The sequence below is a fragment of the Bufo gargarizans genome, chromosome 5 (genome assembly GCF_014858855.1).
Source record: "Bufo gargarizans isolate SCDJY-AF-19 chromosome 5, ASM1485885v1, whole genome shotgun sequence".
Taxonomy (NCBI): domain Eukaryota; kingdom Metazoa; phylum Chordata; class Amphibia; order Anura; family Bufonidae; genus Bufo; species Bufo gargarizans.
The window spans coordinates 485986698-486005512 of record NC_058084.1 but is presented as its reverse complement, the minus strand read 5'-3'; the positions used below and the strand labels follow the sequence as shown (position 1 = coordinate 486005512).

The window sequence follows — 18815 nt, the reverse complement described above, 5'->3', positions numbered from 1 at the left end:
CGCTAAATCTGTCCTAGTGCTGTAGCTGGGCGAGTTATTTAGTGTCCGTTCAAGCACATTTCTTGTTCTGGGTTGAAATACAATTCCCAATTTAGCAATTTCATAATTTAGTGGTTCCTGCTATATCAGAGCTATTTGAAATCTATCCCTAAAAGGGTATATAATATTGAAGGTGCACATAGGGTCATTCAGAATAACTTCACACACACCCGCTACTGTGTATTTCCAAGTCTAATTCTGTCACTAAACCCATACCTGTCACCCAGCGCCTAAATACTAGGCCTCAAATTTAAATCCCTCTAAATCTCTCGTTACCGTTGTCCTGTTGTAGCTGGGAAAGTTATTTAGTGCCCGTCAAAGCACATTTTTTGTTCTGGGTTGAAGTACAATTCCCAATTTAGCAATTTCATAATTTAGTGGTTCCTGCTATATCAGAGCTATTTGAAATCTATCCCTAAAAGGGTATATAATATTGAAGGTGCACATAGGGTCATTCAGAATAACTTCACACACACCCGCTACTGTGTATTTCCAAGTCTAATTCTGTCACTAAACCCATACCTGTCACCCAGCGCCTAAATACTAGGCCTCAAATTTAAATCCCTCTAAATCTCTCGTTACCGTTGTCCTGTTGTAGCTGGGAAAGTTATTTAGTGCCCGTCAAAGCACATTTTTTGTTCTGGGTTGAAGTACAATTCCCAATTTAGCAATTTCATAATTTAGTGGTTCCTGCTATATCAGAGCTATTTGAAATCTATCCCAAAAAGGGTATATAATATTGAAGGTGCACATAGGGTCATTCAGAATAACTTCACACACACCCGCTACTGTGTATTTCCAAGTCTAATTCTGTCACTAAACCCATACCTGTCACCCAGCGCCTAAATACTAGGCCTCAAATTTAAATCCCTCTAAATCTCTCGTTACCGTTGTCCTGTTGTAGCTGGGAAAGTTATTTAGTGCCCGTCAAAGCACATTTTTTGTTCTGGGTTGAAGTACAATTCCCAATTTAGCAATTTCATAATTTAGTGGTTCCTGCTATATCAGAGCTATTTGAAATCTATCCCTAAAAGGGTATATAATATTGAAGGTGCACATAGGGTCATTCAGAATAACTTCACACACACCCGCTACTGTGTATTTCCAAGTCTAATTCTGTCACTAAACCCATACCTGTCACCCAGCGCCTAAATACTAGGCCTCAAATTTAAATCCCTCTAAATCTCTCGTTACCGTTGTCCTGTTGTAGCTGGGAAAGTTATTTAGTGCCCGTCAAAGCACATTTTTTGTTCTGGGTTGAAGTACAATTCCCAATTTAGCAATTTCATAATTTAGTGGTTTCTGCTATATCAGAGCTATTTGAAATCTATCCCTAAAAGGGTATATAATATTCAAGGTGCACATAGGGTCATTCAGAATAACTTCACACACACCCGCTACTGTGTATTTCCAAGTCTAATTCTGTCACTAAACCCATACCTGTCACCCAGCGCCTAAATACTAGGCCTCAAATTTAAATCCCTCTAAATCTCTCGTTACCGTTGTCCTGTTGTAGCTGGGAAAGTTATTTAGTGCCCGTCAAAGCACATTTTTTGTTCTGGGTTGAAGTACAATTCCCAATTTAGCAATTTCATAATTTAGTGGTTTCTGCTATATCAGAGCTATTTGAAATCTATCCCTAAAAGGGTATATAATATTCAAGGTGCACATTGGGTCATTCAGAATAACTTCACACACACCCGCTACTGTGTATTTCCAAGTCTAATTCTGTCACTAAACCCATACCTGTCACCCAGCGCCTAAATACTAGGCCTCAAATTTATATCCCGCTAAATCTGTCCTAGTGCTGTAGCTGGGCGAGTTATTTAGTGTCCGTTCAAGCACATTTCTTGTTCTGGGTTGAAATACAATTCCCAATTTAGCAATTTCATAATTTAGTGGTTTCTGCTATATCAGAGCTATTTGAAATCTATCCCTAAAAGGGTATATAATATTCAAGGTGCACATTGGGTCATTCAGAATAACTTCACACACACGCTTCTGTGAATTTCCAAGTCTAATTCTGTCACTAAATCCATACCGGTCACCCAGCGCCTAAATACTAGGCCTCAAATTTATATCCCGCTGAATTTGAATACAATACATTGGGCCAAATAATATATTTGTTGTTGTGGTGAACCATAACAATGAGAAAAACATCTAGTAAGGGACGCGGACGTGGACATGGTCGTGGTGGTGTTAGTGGACCCTCTGGTGCTGGGAGAGGACGTGGCCGTTCTGCCACATCCACACGTCCTAGTGTACCAACTACCTCAGGTCCCAGTAGCCGCCAGAATTTACAGCGATATATGGTGGGGCCCAATGCCGTTCTAAGGATGGTAAGGCCTGAGCAGGTACAGGCATTAGTCAATTGGGTGGCCGACAGTGGATCCAGCACGTTCACATTATCTCCCACCCAGTCTTCTGCAGAAAGCGCACAGATGGCGCCTGAAAACCAACCCCATCAGTCTGTCACATCACCCCCATGCATACCAGGGAAACTGTCTCAGCCTCAAGTTATGCAGCAGTCTCTTATGCTGTTTGAAGACTCCGCTGGCAGGGTTTCCCAAGGGCATCCACCCAGCCCTTCCCCAGCGGTGAAAGACATAGAATGCACTGACGCACAACCACTTATGTTTCCTGATGATGAGGACATGGGAATACCACCTCAGCATGTCTCTGATGATGACGAAACACAGGTGCCAACTGCTGCGTCTTTCTGCAGTGTGCAGACTGAACAGGAGGTCAGGGATCAAGACTGGGTGGAAGACGATGCAGGGGACGATGAGGTCCTAGACCCCACATGGAATGAAGGTCGTGCCACTGACTTTCACAGTTCGGAGGAAGAGGCAGTGGTGAGACCGAGCCAACAGCGTAGCAAAAGAGGGAGCAGTGGGCAAAAGCAGAACACCCGCCGCCAAGAGACTCCGCCTGCTACTGACCGCCGCCATCTGGGACCGAGCACCCCAAAGGCAGCTTCAAGGAGTTCCCTGGCATGGCACTTCTTCAAACAATGTGCTGACGACAAGACCCGAGTGGTTTGCACGCTGTGCCATCAGAGCCTGAAGCGAGGCATTAACGTTCTGAACCTGAGCACAACCTGCATGACCAGGCACCTGCATGCAAAGCATGAACTGCAGTGGAGGAAACACCTTAAAACCAAGGAAGTCACTCAGGCTCCCCCTGCTACCTCTTCTGCTGCTGCCGCCTCGGCCTATTCTGCTGCTGCCGCCTCGGCCTCTTCCTCCGCCTCCGGAGGAACGTTGGCACCTGCCGCCCAGCAAACAGGGGATGTACCACCAACACCACCACCACCACCTCCGTCACCAAGCGTCTCAACCATGTCACACGCCAGCGTTCAGCTCTCCATCTCACAAACATTTGATAGAAAGCGTAAATTCCCACCTAGCCACCCTCGATCCCTGGCCCTGAATGCCAGCATTTCTAAACTACTGGCCTATGAAATGCTGTCATTTAGGCTGGTGGACACAGACAGCTTCAAACAGCTCATGTCGCTTGCTGTCCCACAGTATGTTGTTCCCAGCCGCCACTACTTCTCCAAGAGAGCCGTGCCTTCCCTGCACAACCAAGTATCCCATAAAATCAAGTGTGCACTGCGCAACGCCATCTGTAGCAAGGTCCACCTAACCACAGATACGTGGACCAGTAAGCACGGCCAGGGACGCTATATCTCCCTAACTGCACACTGGGTAAATGTAGTGGCAGCTGGGCCCCAGGCGGAGAGCTGTTTGGCGCACGTGCTGCCGCCGCCAAGGATCGCAGGGCAACATTCTTTGCCTCCTGTTGCCACCTCCTCCTTCTCGGCTTCCTCCTCCTCTTCTTCCACCTGCTCATCCAGTCAGCCACACACCTTCACCACCAACTTCAGCACAGCCCGGGGTAAACGTCAGCAGGCCATTCTGAAACTCATATGTTTGGGGGACAGGCCCCACACCGCACAGGAGTTGTGGCGGGGTATTGAACAACAGACCGACGAGTGGTTGCTGCCGGTGAGCCTCAAGCCCGGCCTGGTGGTGTGTGATAATGGGCGAAATCTCGTTGCAGCTCTGGGACTAGCCGGTTTGACGCACATCCCTTGCTTGGCGCATGTGCTGAATTTGGTGGTGCAGAAGTTCATTCACAACTACCCCGACATGTCAGAGCTGCTGCATAAAGTGCGGGCCGTCTGTTCGCGCTTCCGGCGTTCACATCCTGCCGCTGCTCGCCTGTCTGCGCTACAGCGTAACTTCGGCCTTCCCGCTCACCGCCTCATATGCGACGTGCCCACCAGGTGGAACTCCACCTTGCACATGCTGGACAGACTGTGCGAGCAGCAGCAGGCCATAGTGGAGTTTCAGCTGCAGCACGCACGGGTCAGTCGCACTACAGAACAGCACCACTTCACCACCAATGACTGGGCCTCCATGCGAGACCTGTGTGCCCTGTTGCGCTGTTTCGAGTACTCCACCAACATGGCCAGTGGCGATGACACCGTTATCAGCGTTACAATACCACTTCTATGTCTCCTTGAGAAAACACTTAGGGCGATGATGGAACAGGAGGTGGCCCAGGAGGAGGAGGAGGAGGATGAGGAAGAGGGGTCATTTTTAGCACTTTCAGGCCAGTCTCTTCGAAGTGACTCAGAGGGAGGTTTTTTGCAACAGCAGAGGCCAGGTACAAATGTGGCCAGCCAGGGCCCACTACTGGAGGACGAGGAGGACGAGGATGAGGAGGAGGTGGAGGAGGATGAGGATGAAGCATGGTCACAGCGGGGTGGCACCCAACGCAGCTCGGGTCCATCACTGGTGCGTGGCTGGGGGGAAAGGCAGGACGATGACGATACGCCTCCCACAGAGGACAGCTTGTCCTTATCCCTGGGCAGCCTGGCACACATGAGCGACTACATGCTGCAGTGCCTGCGCAACGACAGCAGAGTTGCCCACATTTTAACCTGTGCGGACTACTGGGTTGCCACCCTGCTGGATCCACGCTACAAAGACAATGTGCCCACCTTACTTCCTGCACTGGAGCGTGATAGGAAGATGCGCGAGTACAAGCGCACGTTGGTAGACGCGCTACTGAGAGCATTCCCAAATGTCACAGGGGAACAAGTGGAAGCCCAAGGCCAAGGCAGAGGAGGAGCAAGAGGTCGCCAAGGCAGCTGTGTCACGGCCAGCTCCTCTGAGGGCAGGGTTAGCATGGCAGAGATGTGGAAAACTTTTGTCAACACGCCACAGCTAACTGCACCACCACCTGATACGCAACGTGTTAGCAGGAGGCAACATTTCACTAACATGGTGGAACAGTACGTGTGCACACCCCTCCACGTACTGACTGATGGTTCGGCCCCATTCAACTTCTGGGTCTCTAAATTGTCCACGTGGCCAGAGCTAGCCTTTTATGCCTTGGAGGTGCTGGCCTGCCCGGCAGCCAGCGTTTTGTCTGAACGTGTATTCAGCACGGCAGGGGGCGTCATTACAGACAAACGCAGCCGCCTGTCTACAGCCAATGTGGACAAGCTGACGTTCATAAAAATGAACCAGGCATGGATCCCACAGGACCTGTCCGTCCCTTGTCCAGATTAGACATTAACTACCTCCCCATAACCATATATTATTGGACTCCAGGGCACTTCCTCATTCAATCCTATTTTTATTTTCATTTTACCATTATATTGCGATGCTACCCAAAGTTGAATGAACCTCTCCTCTGCCTGTGTGCTAGGCCTAAATATATGCCAATGGACTGTTGCAGTGGTGGCTGACATGAAGCCTGATTCTCTGCTATGACATGCAGACTAATTCTCTGCTGACATGAAGCCAGATTGTCTGTTACGGGACCTTTCTCCTCTGCCTGGGTTCTGGGCCTAAATTTATGAAAATTGACTCTTACAGTGGTGGGTGACGTGAAGCCTGATTCTCTGCTATGATATGAAGACTGATTCTCTGCTGTCATGAAGCCAGATTGTCTGTTACGGGACCTCTCTGCTCTGCCTGTGTGCTAGGCCTAAATATATGCCAATGGACTGTTGCAGTGGTGGGTGACGTGAAGCCTGATTCTCTGCTATGATATGAAGACTGATTCTCTGCTGACATGAAGCCAGATTGTCTGTTACGGGACCTCCCTCCTCTGCCTGGGTGCTGGGCCTAAATATATGCCAATGGACTGTTGCAGTGGTGGCTGACGTGAAGCCTCATTCTCTGCTATGACATGCAGACTAATTCTCTGCTGACATGAAGACAGATTCTCTGTTACGGGACCTCCCTCCTCTGCCTGGGTGCTGGGCCTAAATATATGCCAATGGACTGTTGCAGTGGTGGCTGACGTGAAGCCTCATTCTCTGCTATGATATGAAGACTGATTCTCTGCTGACATGAAGCCAGATTGTCTGTTACGGGACCTTTCTCCTCTGCCTGGGTTCTGGGCCTAAATTTATGAAAATTGACTCTTACAGTGGTGGGTGACGTGAAGCCTGATTCTCTGCTATGATATGAAGACTGATTCTCTGCTGACATGAAGCCAGATTGTCTGTTACGGGACCTTTCTCCTCTGCCTGGGTTCTGGGCCTAAATTTTTGAAAATTGACTCTTACAGTGGTGGGTGACGTGAAGCCTGATTCTCTGCTATGATATGAAGACTGATTCTCTGCTGACATGAAGCCAGATTCTCTGTTACGGGACCTCCCTCCTCTGCCTGGGTGCTGGGCCTAAATATATGCCAATGGACTGTTGCAGTGGTGGCTGACGTGAAGCCTCATTCTCTGCTATGACATGCAGACTGATTCTCTGCTGACATGAAGACAGATTCTCTGTTACGGGACCTCCCTCCTCTGCCTGGGTGCTGGGCCTAAATATATGCCAATGGACTGTTGCAGTGGTGGCTGACGTGAAGCCTCATTCTCTGCTATGACATGCAGACTAATTCTCTGCTGACATGAAGACAGATTCTCTGTTACGGGACCTCCCTCCTCTGCCTGGGTGCTGGGCCTAAATATATGCCAATGGACTGTTGCAGTGGTGGCTGACGTGAAGCCTCATTCTCTGCTATGACATGCAGACTGATTCTCTGCTGTCATGAAGCCAGATTGTCTGTTACGGGACCTCTCTGCTCTGCCTGTGTGCTAGGCCTAAATATATGCCAATGGACTGTTGCAGTGGTGGGTGACGTGAAGCCTGATTCTCTGCTATGATATGAAGACTGATTCTCTGCTGACATGAAGCCAGATTGTCTGTTACGGGACCTTTCTCCTCTGCCTGGGTTCTGGGCCTAAATTTATGAAAATTGACTCTTACAGTGGTGGGTGACGTGAAGCCTGATTCTCTGCTATGATATGAAGACTGATTCTCTGCTGACATGAAGCCAGATTCTCTGTTACGGGACCTCCCTCCTCTGCCTGGGTGCTGGGCCTAAATATATGCCAATGGACTGTTGCAGTGGTGGCTGACGTGAAGCCTCATTCTCTGCTATGACATGCAGACTAATTCTCTGCTGACATGAAGACAGATTCTCTGTTACGGGACCTCCCTCCTCTGCCTGGGTGCTGGGCCTAAATATATGCCAATGGACTGTTGCAGTGGTGGCTGACGTGAAGCCTCATTCTCTGCTATGACATGCAGACTAATTCTCTGCTGACATGAAGACAGATTCTCTGTTACGGGACCTCCCTCCTCTGCCTGGGTGCTGGGCCTAAATATATGCCAATGGACTGTTGCAGTGGTGGCTGACGTGAAGCCTCATTCTCTGCTATGACATGCAGACTGATTCTCTGCTGTCATGAAGCCAGATTGTCTGTTACGGGACCTCTCTGCTCTGCCTGTGTGCTAGGCCTAAATATATGCCAATGGACTGTTGCAGTGGTGGGTGACGTGAAGCCTGATTCTCTGCTATGATATGAAGACTGATTCTCTGCTGACATGAAGCCAGATTGTCTGTTACGGGACCTTTCTCCTCTGCCTGGGTTCTGGGCCTAAATTTATGAAAATTGACTCTTACAGTGGTGGGTGACGTGAAGCCTGATTCTCTGCTATGATATGAAGACTGATTCTCTGCTGACATGAAGCCAGATTCTCTGTTACGGGACCTCCCTCCTCTGCCTGGGTGCTGGGCCTAAATATATGCCAATGGACTGTTGCAGTGGTGGCTGACGTGAAGCCTCATTCTCTGCTATGACATGCAGACTAATTCTCTGCTGACATGAAGACAGATTCTCTGTTACGGGACCTCCCTCCTCTGCCTGGGTGCTGGGCCTAAATATATGCCAATGGACTGTTGCAGTGGTGGCTGACGTGAAGCCTCATTCTCTGCTATGACATGCAGACTAATTCTCTGCTGACATGAAGACAGATTCTCTGTTACGGGACCTCTCTCCTCTGCCTGTGTGTGTGCTGGGCCTAAATATATGCCAATGGACTGTTGCAGTGGTGGCTGACGTGAAGCCTCATTCTCTGCTATGACATGCAGACTGATTCTCTGCTGACATGAAGCCAGATTCTCTGTTACGGGACCTCTCTCCTCTGCCTGTGTGTGTGCTGGGCCTAAATATATGCCAATGGACTGTTGCAGTGGTGGCTGACGTGAAGCCTCATTCTCTGCTATGACATGCAGACTAATTCTCTGCTGACATGAAGACAGATTCTCTGTTACGGGACCTCCCTCCTCTGCCTGGGTGCTGGGCCTAAATATATGCCAATGGACTGTTGCAGTGGTGGCTGACGTGAAGCCTCATTCTCTGCTATGACATGCAGACTAATTCTCTGCTGACATGAAGACAGATTGTCTGTTACGGGACCTCTCTCCTCTGCCTGGGTGCCGGGGCCTAAATATCTGAGAATGGACTGTTCCAGTGGTGGGTGACGGGAAGCCAGATTCTCTGCTATGGAACCTCTCTCCAATTGATTTTGGTTAATTTTTATTTATTTAATTTTTATTTTAATTCATTTCCCTATCCACATTTGTTTGCAGGGGATTTACCTACATGTTGCTGCCTTTTGCAGCCCTCTAGCTCTTTCCTGGGCTGTTTTACAGCCTTTTTAGTGCCGAAAAGTTCGGGTCCCCATTGACTTCAATGGGGTTCGGGTTCGGGACGAAGTTCGGATCGGGTTCGGATCCCGAACCCGAACATTTCCGGGATGTTCGGCCGAACTTCTCGAACCCGAACATCCAGGTGTTCGCTCAACTCTACTAAGTAGGGATGAGCGGCAGGGGCAGTATTCGAATTTGTGATATTTCATGAATATTTGGGCAAATATTCGCCATATATTTGTTAATTCAAGAATATGTTATATCCTGTCGTTATTCTCTTGAGTGCGGAAATTGGCAATTGAAAAATTTGCAATAAAAATTCGCATTACGAAAATTTGCATATTGAAATTACGCAATCAACCCTACTCCTAAAGTCAAAGATATTGCAGCCTTCTCATTGGCCCACAAGCTGGAAGCAGGAAGGGATCATGTGTACTGATTTAAAAAAAATCTTGCATATTCAAAATTACGAATATATATCACTATATTCAAAATATTCACAAATTCTCGAAAAGCCGATATTCCCGATAAAAATTAGCAATTCGAATATTTGTGATTAACACTATTACTAAGTTCGTCCACCAATGTCAGATAGATGTATATCCACCTCTGGGTCCCGCACCTATCTCTAGAACGGAGCTTTTATAATGGGCAAGAGCGCACTGCGCGTACACACCTGCCTTCTGTTCACTCAAGGGAGTGCTGAAAATAGTAGAGCTATGGCACTCTCCTTCACTTCGGGCACTCTGTTCTAGAGATGCCACAGGTTAGGGCAGGGGTGCACCACCAAAGAGGCCAGGTGAGGCGATTGCCTCAGGCGGCAAGACCTAGAGAATAGTGGGGGCTGTAGGAATATCTCTCTATATTGAACTGTATCACAGTATGTCTTTAATAGTACGGCTGGAAGGGTTGGGCGCGATTTCATTCTTCGCCTCAGGCAGCACAAAGGCTAGGTGCACCCCTGGGTTTGGGTCTCAAAGGTGGGACCCGCACCTATCTTACATTGATGGCATATGCAATCAATATGTCACCAATGTTTGAACTGAGACAACCCCTTTAAAGAGACACTTTTATCAGAATGGGGTATGTTTTCAAGTATCACTCATAAAATACTTTTTATTTTTTGGAGAATTTTTGGCTGTATTTCTTTACATTTTGGCAGTACTATACCTTTGACAATCAAACACAAAATAATTTATTTCTAAAGCAATGAAATCATGGGATAAGACCTCTCTGTGTAGTAATTATTAGCAATTTGCTACTGCAGTGAGGAGAACCTGTTATCTGAAGAGTAATCCTCATGAAAATAGTTGGAATTGGGGTGACAGTATGACAGCTGTATTTTTCTCTTGATAGGCCTAGATGAAGATGTCCACAGAAGGGCATTGTATGGAGCAATATAATGTATGATGCTGTAATAGAGTCACTTATCCCCTTCCCTCTCTGGTCACAGTGATGGCCTCACTGACAGAGTTATGTTAAACCGTCTACCGTGCTAAAAGTCCAAATAAAGAAGTTGTTAAGGAGCTTGGACAGGAAATAGAATACTAGGAAGAAATTCAAAACATTATATCAAGAAAACCAAACGATTTTTGTAAAACAATTACATAGAATATTCACATTTAGGCTGTTAATATGTGACTTTTTATGGACATGTGCAACGTGCCGCTCCCCAGGGCCTTATCTTGTCCCAGGTTTAGTAGGAAATGCCGAGTGGTATGGTGCGGCTTATATGTGTCACGGTGCTCCTACCTGGATACAGCAGGACCCCAGGCTTAGGCTTCGAAGCAATCAAAGGGGAATAGTTGAGTTAGGGGATGAAGAATAACTTAACTCTATACCATGGTAAACTTTAACAACAGCTTTACTTGGATACATTTTATTCCAGACACTATTCAGGCTTTTTTAACATTCAGACTTTCTCATGGTTCCAGCCAGGGCCGTCTTTACCAAGGGGCAAAAGGGGCAGCTGCCCCAGGCCCAGTTTCTCCTGGGGGGCCCAAGGCAGCTGCCTCTTGAACCCTGCTAGCCACTGCCCCGGGTGTCAGGCTTTCAGCTACGCAGGGGATGCTGCCATGCCATGCCTGCCGGCAATGAGTCCAAGCAGCGCACTGTGAGACTAGAGCTGTGATCTAGGACCTTAGATGACATCATCACCATGTGACCAGTAACCTAGCAATATTACTGGTCACATGGCTATGAGGTCATCACAGGTCCTACCAGGAGTGTTGCAGGAGAAGTTTGCCTTTACTGTGGAGCTTTTTTTGTGAAGATTACATCAGAAAAAGGTGACAGGGGCTGTTATGCTAATATACTGTAAACTACTGTATAGTGGGGTGCTGTATACTGTGTGGGGGCCTGTATACTGTGTGGGGCTGTATACTGTGGGAGGCCTGTATACTGTGTGGGCCTGTATACTGTGGGGGGCTGTATACTGTGGGGGGCCTGTATACTGTGTGGGACTGTATATTGTGGGGGTCTGTATATTGTGGAGGGCTGTATACTGTGGGGGCCTGTATACTGTGGGGGGCTGTATACTGTGTGGGGCTGTATACTGTGGGGGGCCTGTATACTTTGGAGGGCTGTATACTGTGGGGGTCCTGTATACTGTTGGGGGCCTGTATAGTGTGGGGGTCTGTATAGTGTGGGAGCCTGTATACTGTGGGGGGCCTGTATACTGTGTGGGCCTGTATACTGTGGGGGGCTGTATACTGTGGGGGGCCTGTATACTGTGTGGGACTGTATATTGTGGGGGGCTGTATACTGTGGGGGCCTGTATACTGTGGGGGGATGTATACTGTGTGGGGCTGTATACTGTGGGGGGCCTGTATACTTTGGAGGGCTGTATACTGTGGGGGTCCTGTATACTGTGGGGGGCCTGTATAGTGTGGGGGTCTGTATAGTGTGGGAGCCTGTATAGTGTGGGGGACTGTATACTGTATCCTGTGGGTGCTGTATAGTGTGGAGTGCTATACTGCTGTACTGTATAGTGTGGGGGGCTGTATAGTGTATAGTTTGGGGTGCTGTATACGATGAGGTGCTATACTGCTCTACTGTATACTGTGAGGTGTTGTATACTGTGGGGGTTCTGTATACTGTGGGGTGCTATACTGCATACTGTGTGGTGCTGTATACTATAGGGTGCTATACTGCATACTGTGGGTTGCTGTACCAGGGTGCTATACTGCATACTGTGGGGTGCTGGGGAGCATTATAACACTAGGGTGAGCCGAGCCCTGGTCTCCTTCCTGCAGAGCGGTGCCCACTTCCAGCCTGAGCCCAGCTGCCCATAGCACTGATCCTGAGCCGCTGGAGTCTTCAGAACTGGAAGTATTTACAGTCATTCACTGGACTCTACCAGATGTGTGGATTTTTTGTGTGTTTGTTGTGGTGGAGGGCGTGATTGCCTGCTAAGGTGTGGGAAGGCGGGATCCAGGGGGCCCAAGTAAATTTTTGCCCAGGGTCCAATCAATATTAAAGACGGCCCTGGTTCCAGCAGGTTTTGGCATAAATTGGCAGGCAAACTTGATAACTCTGCACTCTCTCTTTCTCTGCAGGGCTGATAGGCTTGCATAATAACTCTCCTTTCTTTCTCTCTGCTTTGTTAAACTCTGCTTAGGTCTGGTTACTGGACTTTTGGTCGCTTCTGGTATCCTTGGATTGGGGTGCCTTTGGCTGTTATTCTACTCCTGACACACAGTAAAATAAATTAGCATGGAGTCCGGGTGCTCTACAAGCTACTTCCCTTTGGTGGCTCCTGCTCCAACCGAAGAACAGTTTCCTTTGTCTGCTATATTTTCTGGCAACCAAAGAACACTTTCATCTGGTTGCTATATCTTCCATTCAGATTTCATGGCAAGCATAGCCTAACCTGCACTGGCTGTTATAGTCACGTCTGGCTGTCACTGTGCCCAGGCTTACACTTCCCTGTGTAGACTAGAACCGGAATAAACTGGAACTGCTGCCCCTCCCTTCTGGTAGGAAGCAGGACTGGCCCACTTCTGCCCAAAGGGGAAGCATTGTAATTTTGAGTTCCATTCTATCTAAGTATCTTTCTCTCTCTCTCTCTGCCATATACGCTGCCACCTGCTGGTGAACCAGGCACATTACATGTAATAACAGTTGTGTAACAATAATATAAATGCACAATGTAAAGGCCCTGGAAAGAAGTATACAGAATGGCATTTATGTTAGCCCATTAGAGACAGTAGCAGGGTGTAGGAATGTTAACACCACTCCGGGGTGTTACACATGTCCCTTTAACAATAACATTCACAAACCTTTGCTGTGGAGGAATCGGAGGACCCAGCAGAAGACACTCCAATGAGATGGTCTCTATCTGCTCCTCCTCTTCCTCTGTTGTTCAGGATCCAGGATCGGTGACGTACGCTTCACTCCTGCTGCACGATAATACAAGAGTAGTGAGCAGTCTGTGCACATAGGGGGATAACATGTCCTATGTCGGGGGGGGGGGAAACATGACTAGCATGCAGGAGAAGAGCTGTGGGGAGACAGGACCCAGGGAATACAGGTATAAAATGGAGCAGAGAGGTGAGAGGTGAGGAAGATTTGGTGGACACTGCTTTCTGGAATATTCCTTTAAGATTAATTAATCTGTTTACGTTATGTACGATGTGTCTTATGCTTGTTCTGTTCTCTTCCAGGAGGTCCGTGTGAAGCGGTCCAACAGAAGGAGACCATGCAAGGGGAGGCTCTGCGGGCCGCGGCTAACAGGAGGTTTTACTCTTATCGGCAGACCCGCTAAAGACCAAAACAGACCTACCTTACTATGGGTGTAAAGATCTGCAGTCAACGGTGGAACGAGATCTGAGATTGTGGCTTATGACAAGCACATTACCGTTATAAGCTTTACTAGTTATTATTATGAGGTGCGAAGGTGGCACATTGCGAATCCCTCCTTACTTCTTCTGACCTCTCCCATCTTCACTCTAGTCCCCGGAGGAGAGATTTCAGGAGTTTCAGCTTGCTATGAGATCCGCCATGTTCTGTCTGTGGAACGTTCTGAATGGATACAATGTTACAAATAAACGTAGCAACAAATAATACTGTGTGGTTACTTCCTGGGAAGTCATGGTGAGGATGATGAATGAAGAGGGGAATAATTACGATGGTAAATATAAGGTGTGATGATAAGGATGATGATGATATGGTGGATGATGCTGAGGAGGAGGAATGAGATTAATGGAAGAAAAGATGATGTTAAGTGTGTTAGAGGAGAGTGAGGATGATGATAGTAATCAGGATGATTAGGAGAGGGAATAATGCTGATGATGATAACTACAGATGAGCAAAGTTTTAAAAACATTTGATTTAGATTCTTCACCAAATTTGATCCAAATTAATTGTGATGAAGCGCTATCTCCTGGCTGCAGAGAGCCTGTATAGCGGTGTAGAACACTGTGCCTTGCAGAAACATGTATAGCGAGTCCTTTCTGGTAGTCAAACTGTTACTGTGCGTCAGTATGACAGGCAGATGACAGGCGTCGCTCTTAGAATCACTTCACACTTCACTTATTTGGTCAGTTATGGGACAAAAACTCACCAAATAACTCAAGTGTGAACTCAGCCTTACAGGTCAATGTAAGCGTCAAGTATAAAGAACCGTACAGAGGCCCAAGATCCTGCTATAGAGTGAAAGAGCGCACTCCTTTTACACCGTCGTCAGCTGATTCCACACAGATTTCTACAGAACCTGTTCTGTTACACGGTGAGACAAGTAGTGACCCCCCGACAGAGTGGAGAAGGTGTCAGCAGTAAGTTTGTGTTGACGTCACTGTTTATTTTGCCCTTCTCCTCATCCGTCAGGGAAAAAACAAAACAAAAACAAATCCTGTCTTTTGAGCATCTACCTGCACAGCATGTGGTCAGTAATCCATCAGTATTGCTAAGGCCAAAAAAACATAGTGGCCCAGTCACAAAGTGGGGAGGTGGGGGAAAAAAAACTGTGGCAGTAACAGCACAAGACAGTGGCAGTAGATGATGGCAGCAGAGGCAGCAGGTATGTGGCATCAGGCGGGTGGCATCATCAGAATAGTGGCTGAAGCAGGTGGCCAGAAGAAATGGGTGCATTTTCACAATGTTTTGGTGTGGCACCCAGAATGATCTAGGCCGATGCATCAGGCACTGGTGTGTGGAAATCCCGGCTGATCTACGTCTAATTCATCTTCACAAAGATCAGTCTCTCAACATATTGGGTTGAAAGGCGAGTTCTCTTTGGGGTAATTATGCTTCCAGCTAAACACCCACTCTGATGCTACACTACTGGCCGGGCAGGAAAGCTTGTCCAGGGCAAACTTGGCCAGTTGCAAACACAAATCAAGTTTGGCTGCCCAGTAGATCATGGATGTGGGTGGCAGGGTGCAGTCCAAGTATGCCACCACCTGCTGGTTCAGGTTCTGATCTATGTCTTGCAGCTGCTTCTGGGTGGTATCTTCAGTAGGCGGGTGAAGAAAAGTGCTCATTAGAGACACCAGACTTAAGTTTCTGCTTGGATGGAGCTGGTGCTGCTCCTGTCCCCCTCCCCCCCACAACATTTATGGCAGTGGATCGTGAGCGCAGAGGGACCTCCTCCCTACCAGTCAGACATTTATGAGAATGGGCGATAGTGCACATAGGTAGCGGCCAACAGACTAGTAGTGAGGGTCTAACATGGCCAGTAGTTATACCAATTCGGCAGTCACTACGCAAGCAACTCAGCATGCATCCTGCCGTTTGGGCAAGGGACTCGGAGGAAATCCCTGCCTCCATCTCCACTGCATACTGCGACAGTGTGTCGGGGTCATCAGCCTGGTCCTCCTCATCACCCTCCAGCTTCTACTACCCCTCTCCTGTCACGTGTGCAGATAAACCACCCATTTCTGTGTACACTGCTTGTGTGTGAATGTCTTTCTCCACCAGTTCATCCCCCACAGGGCTCAGGACCCCCCTACAGGGCTCAGGTGGCTGTAAGATGTAGGCGCCATATCTCCTGTCTCCTGGACAGCCGGATTTATCAGCATCTGCTTCAGGACGTGAAGGAGTGGAATGAAGTTGTTCATCCCGTAGTCCTGATGACTGACAAATAAAGTGTCCTTCTCAAAGGGTGAGCAAATGGCAGGTGTGACGCATGAGCTGCCACTAGCTAATGTTGAAGTTACACAGGGGAGTGCTCCTGTCCACCTGCATCATCAAGAAATCGTTTATGGACGCCTTGCTCTGCTCATATAGTTGGTCCAATATGTGGAGGGTGAAATTTTTATGGGTAATGCTATTCTGCCTTTGAAGCTAAAGGATGGTGTGTTTTAGATGGTAAAAGTGGCTGAAGTGCATGCACTTTACAACCAGATTAAAGACTTGCACCATGCAGGGTGCATGGGTCAGCCCTTCTTGACGCAGAGCTGACACAATGTTCTTCCTGTTGTCGGTAACCATGGTTTCCATTGGGGAGGAGAGAGACAGGATTTGATTTCTTCTTGAAGACGCAGAGCAGTTCCTTCCTGGTGTGACTCCGCTCGCCCAGGCAAACCAGGTGCACAACAGTGTGACACCTCCGTGCCCTGCACAAGTGGTATGCTGGAGGAGCACTCCGAATTGTGCCTGCAGTGGAGCATGAGGACAATGTGGAGGATGAGAAGACAGAGGAGAAAATTGGCGCAGGACTCACAGATTGAGAACGCAGAGGTGACAGTGCCATCACCTGGCCAAGTTGCTGGTTTGGCTGGGCAGGAACCACATTTACCCAGTGGGCCGTAAAGGGCATATATCGTCCTTGACTATAGTTACAGCTCCACACGTCGGTGCTGCTTTGCACTTTAGAGGGCACCGACAGCCTCAAGGACTGGCCCACCTTCTGGTCAACATACGTGTACAGGGTTGGTATTGCCTTTTCAGAGAAACAATGATGGCTTGGAACTCTCCTCCTTGGCTCAGCACAAGCCATCAGTTCTCTGAAATGTGCAGAGTCAACCACATGAAAAGAGAGGAACTGTAGTAACAGCAACTTGGCCAGGAGCACGTTCAGCTTCTGCGCCATTGGATGAGTGCACGCATACTATTGTCTATTTGCAATCCCCTCTTAGATCGATTGCTGACAAAATGACTGACGGGGAGTAGGAGGAGGAGGAGCAGGACCAGTAGATGATGGGAAGGAAACACAGCTCCCTTCTGCTGAGGTGGTAGAGCCTTGACTACTGGAGAAGGGATGCGGGACACTGCATCAGTCCGTACCACTACATTAGCGCCACAGTTTTCCCAGGCCACTTTATGAAGACATGGCCCCCTGGCCATGCTTCACCTTCTTCCCACAGATTTTCTACATGGCCATGCTGATGTCCTCCAGCAACTTGATGAAAAATTCCCACACCGCCAAGTATGGCATTTTCCCCCACCACTGCGTGCTGACTGCCTGCTACCGCTGTCTCCATGAACCACTGCACCACTAGTTGTTTCTGGAAAGACGGGATCCTGAGTAGCAGACGGTCTACCCCAGGCATGTTTGGCTCCAGACCTCACACTGCTGCTATCTTCCTGACTCACAGCCACGCTACTACCCTGCTGGTGATGATTATGAAGCATTCTCTTCACCTGGCTCCAACGCAGCTACATTATCATCCACTACTGTCTACACGTCACTCATGTCACCCTTACCTGTCCATGGCTGCGTCCCTGACCGCTCGCAACACCTGCTCCCACGCAACTCTGATCATTACTACTTGCCCGCCTACGGGAAGAACCAGCGGATCTCTCCTCCCCATCTTGGCTGAGCAGTAGCTGATGACTATCCTCTAGAATCTCATCCTCACTGTTGAGGAAGGGTTGAGACGCATGCATATATATACATATATGCATGCAAACACGTGCATGCATGTATGATATATATGCATGCATTAATCACATTATAGGAGGATGTGCGCAGATGCTCCCAGAATCTGCGCACATCTGCCCTTAGTGGCCCACAGGGGCTCACGGAGGCCCTGTGGGATACATGTGCCCCTTATAATGTAGGGGCCGTGCCTGTGAGCCTTATAATATAGGGACCGTGCTATATATAGATAGATTATCTATATCTATCTATAATCCCCCCCTAATATGATGTGCCCCCTTATATATAGCCCCATATCATATAAATCCCCCCCTACATGGACCCAGATGCATCAATGTGAATGTGCCCCAAGCATTCACATTGATGTAATCTGAGTGAAGGCGCCAGGATGACCGGACAAGGTTCGGTCATTCTGGTGACCTCAAAGGATTCAAATTCTAATGAATTTGAATCCTTTTGTTCTAATTATCTGCAGCCCGGCTGGAGATAATTAAGCATAATAGAGAGAGAGGAGACACATCCGCTCCCTCTATTATGTGCATTCCGGCATCGCAATTACCATTGCGATGTCCGGAATGCCGAGAGCTACAGGCGGCAGATCAAAGGATCTCACGCCTGCCAGCAAGCGCACGCGGCCCTGCGGCGCGCGTGCAGGGACGCGCGGGCAGACGCGGTGACGTCATCTCACCGCGCCGGCCCACGCGTCCTTCACAGTGGTGTGGGCGGGACTGGAGTGCGGGTGGCTGGACTTATAAGTCCGGCAGGCCCTGCACTAGGAGAGAAGTATCGGGACACCCCTCCCCAGGAGAGCGCATCCTGCGCTCAGGAATAGAAGCCCCGACCGGACCCCCTCCTGAAAGAGAGCGCTTCCTGAGAACAGACTGAGCCGTGACCGGACCCCCCCCCTCCTGAAGGACCCGGACCGGCCCGGCCC

At 48.5% G+C, this 18815-nt stretch overlaps 1 protein-coding gene across 2 annotated transcripts in view; it reads left to right on the top strand.

Annotated features, from left to right (window-relative positions):
* The window catches only part of LOC122938502 (cathelicidin-6-like), an 88248-nt gene extending 74124 nt beyond the window's left edge, over positions 1–14124 (top strand). For both annotated transcript variants that reach the window (XM_044294054.1, XM_044294053.1), the window contains exon 4: positions 13725–14124. In XM_044294054.1, coding sequence (XP_044149989.1) covers positions 13725–13859 — 135 coding nt within the window. In that variant the 3' untranslated portion in view covers positions 13860–14124. The remainder of the gene's footprint in view (positions 1–13724) is intronic.
* Positions 14125–18815: the final 4691 nt, after the last annotated feature.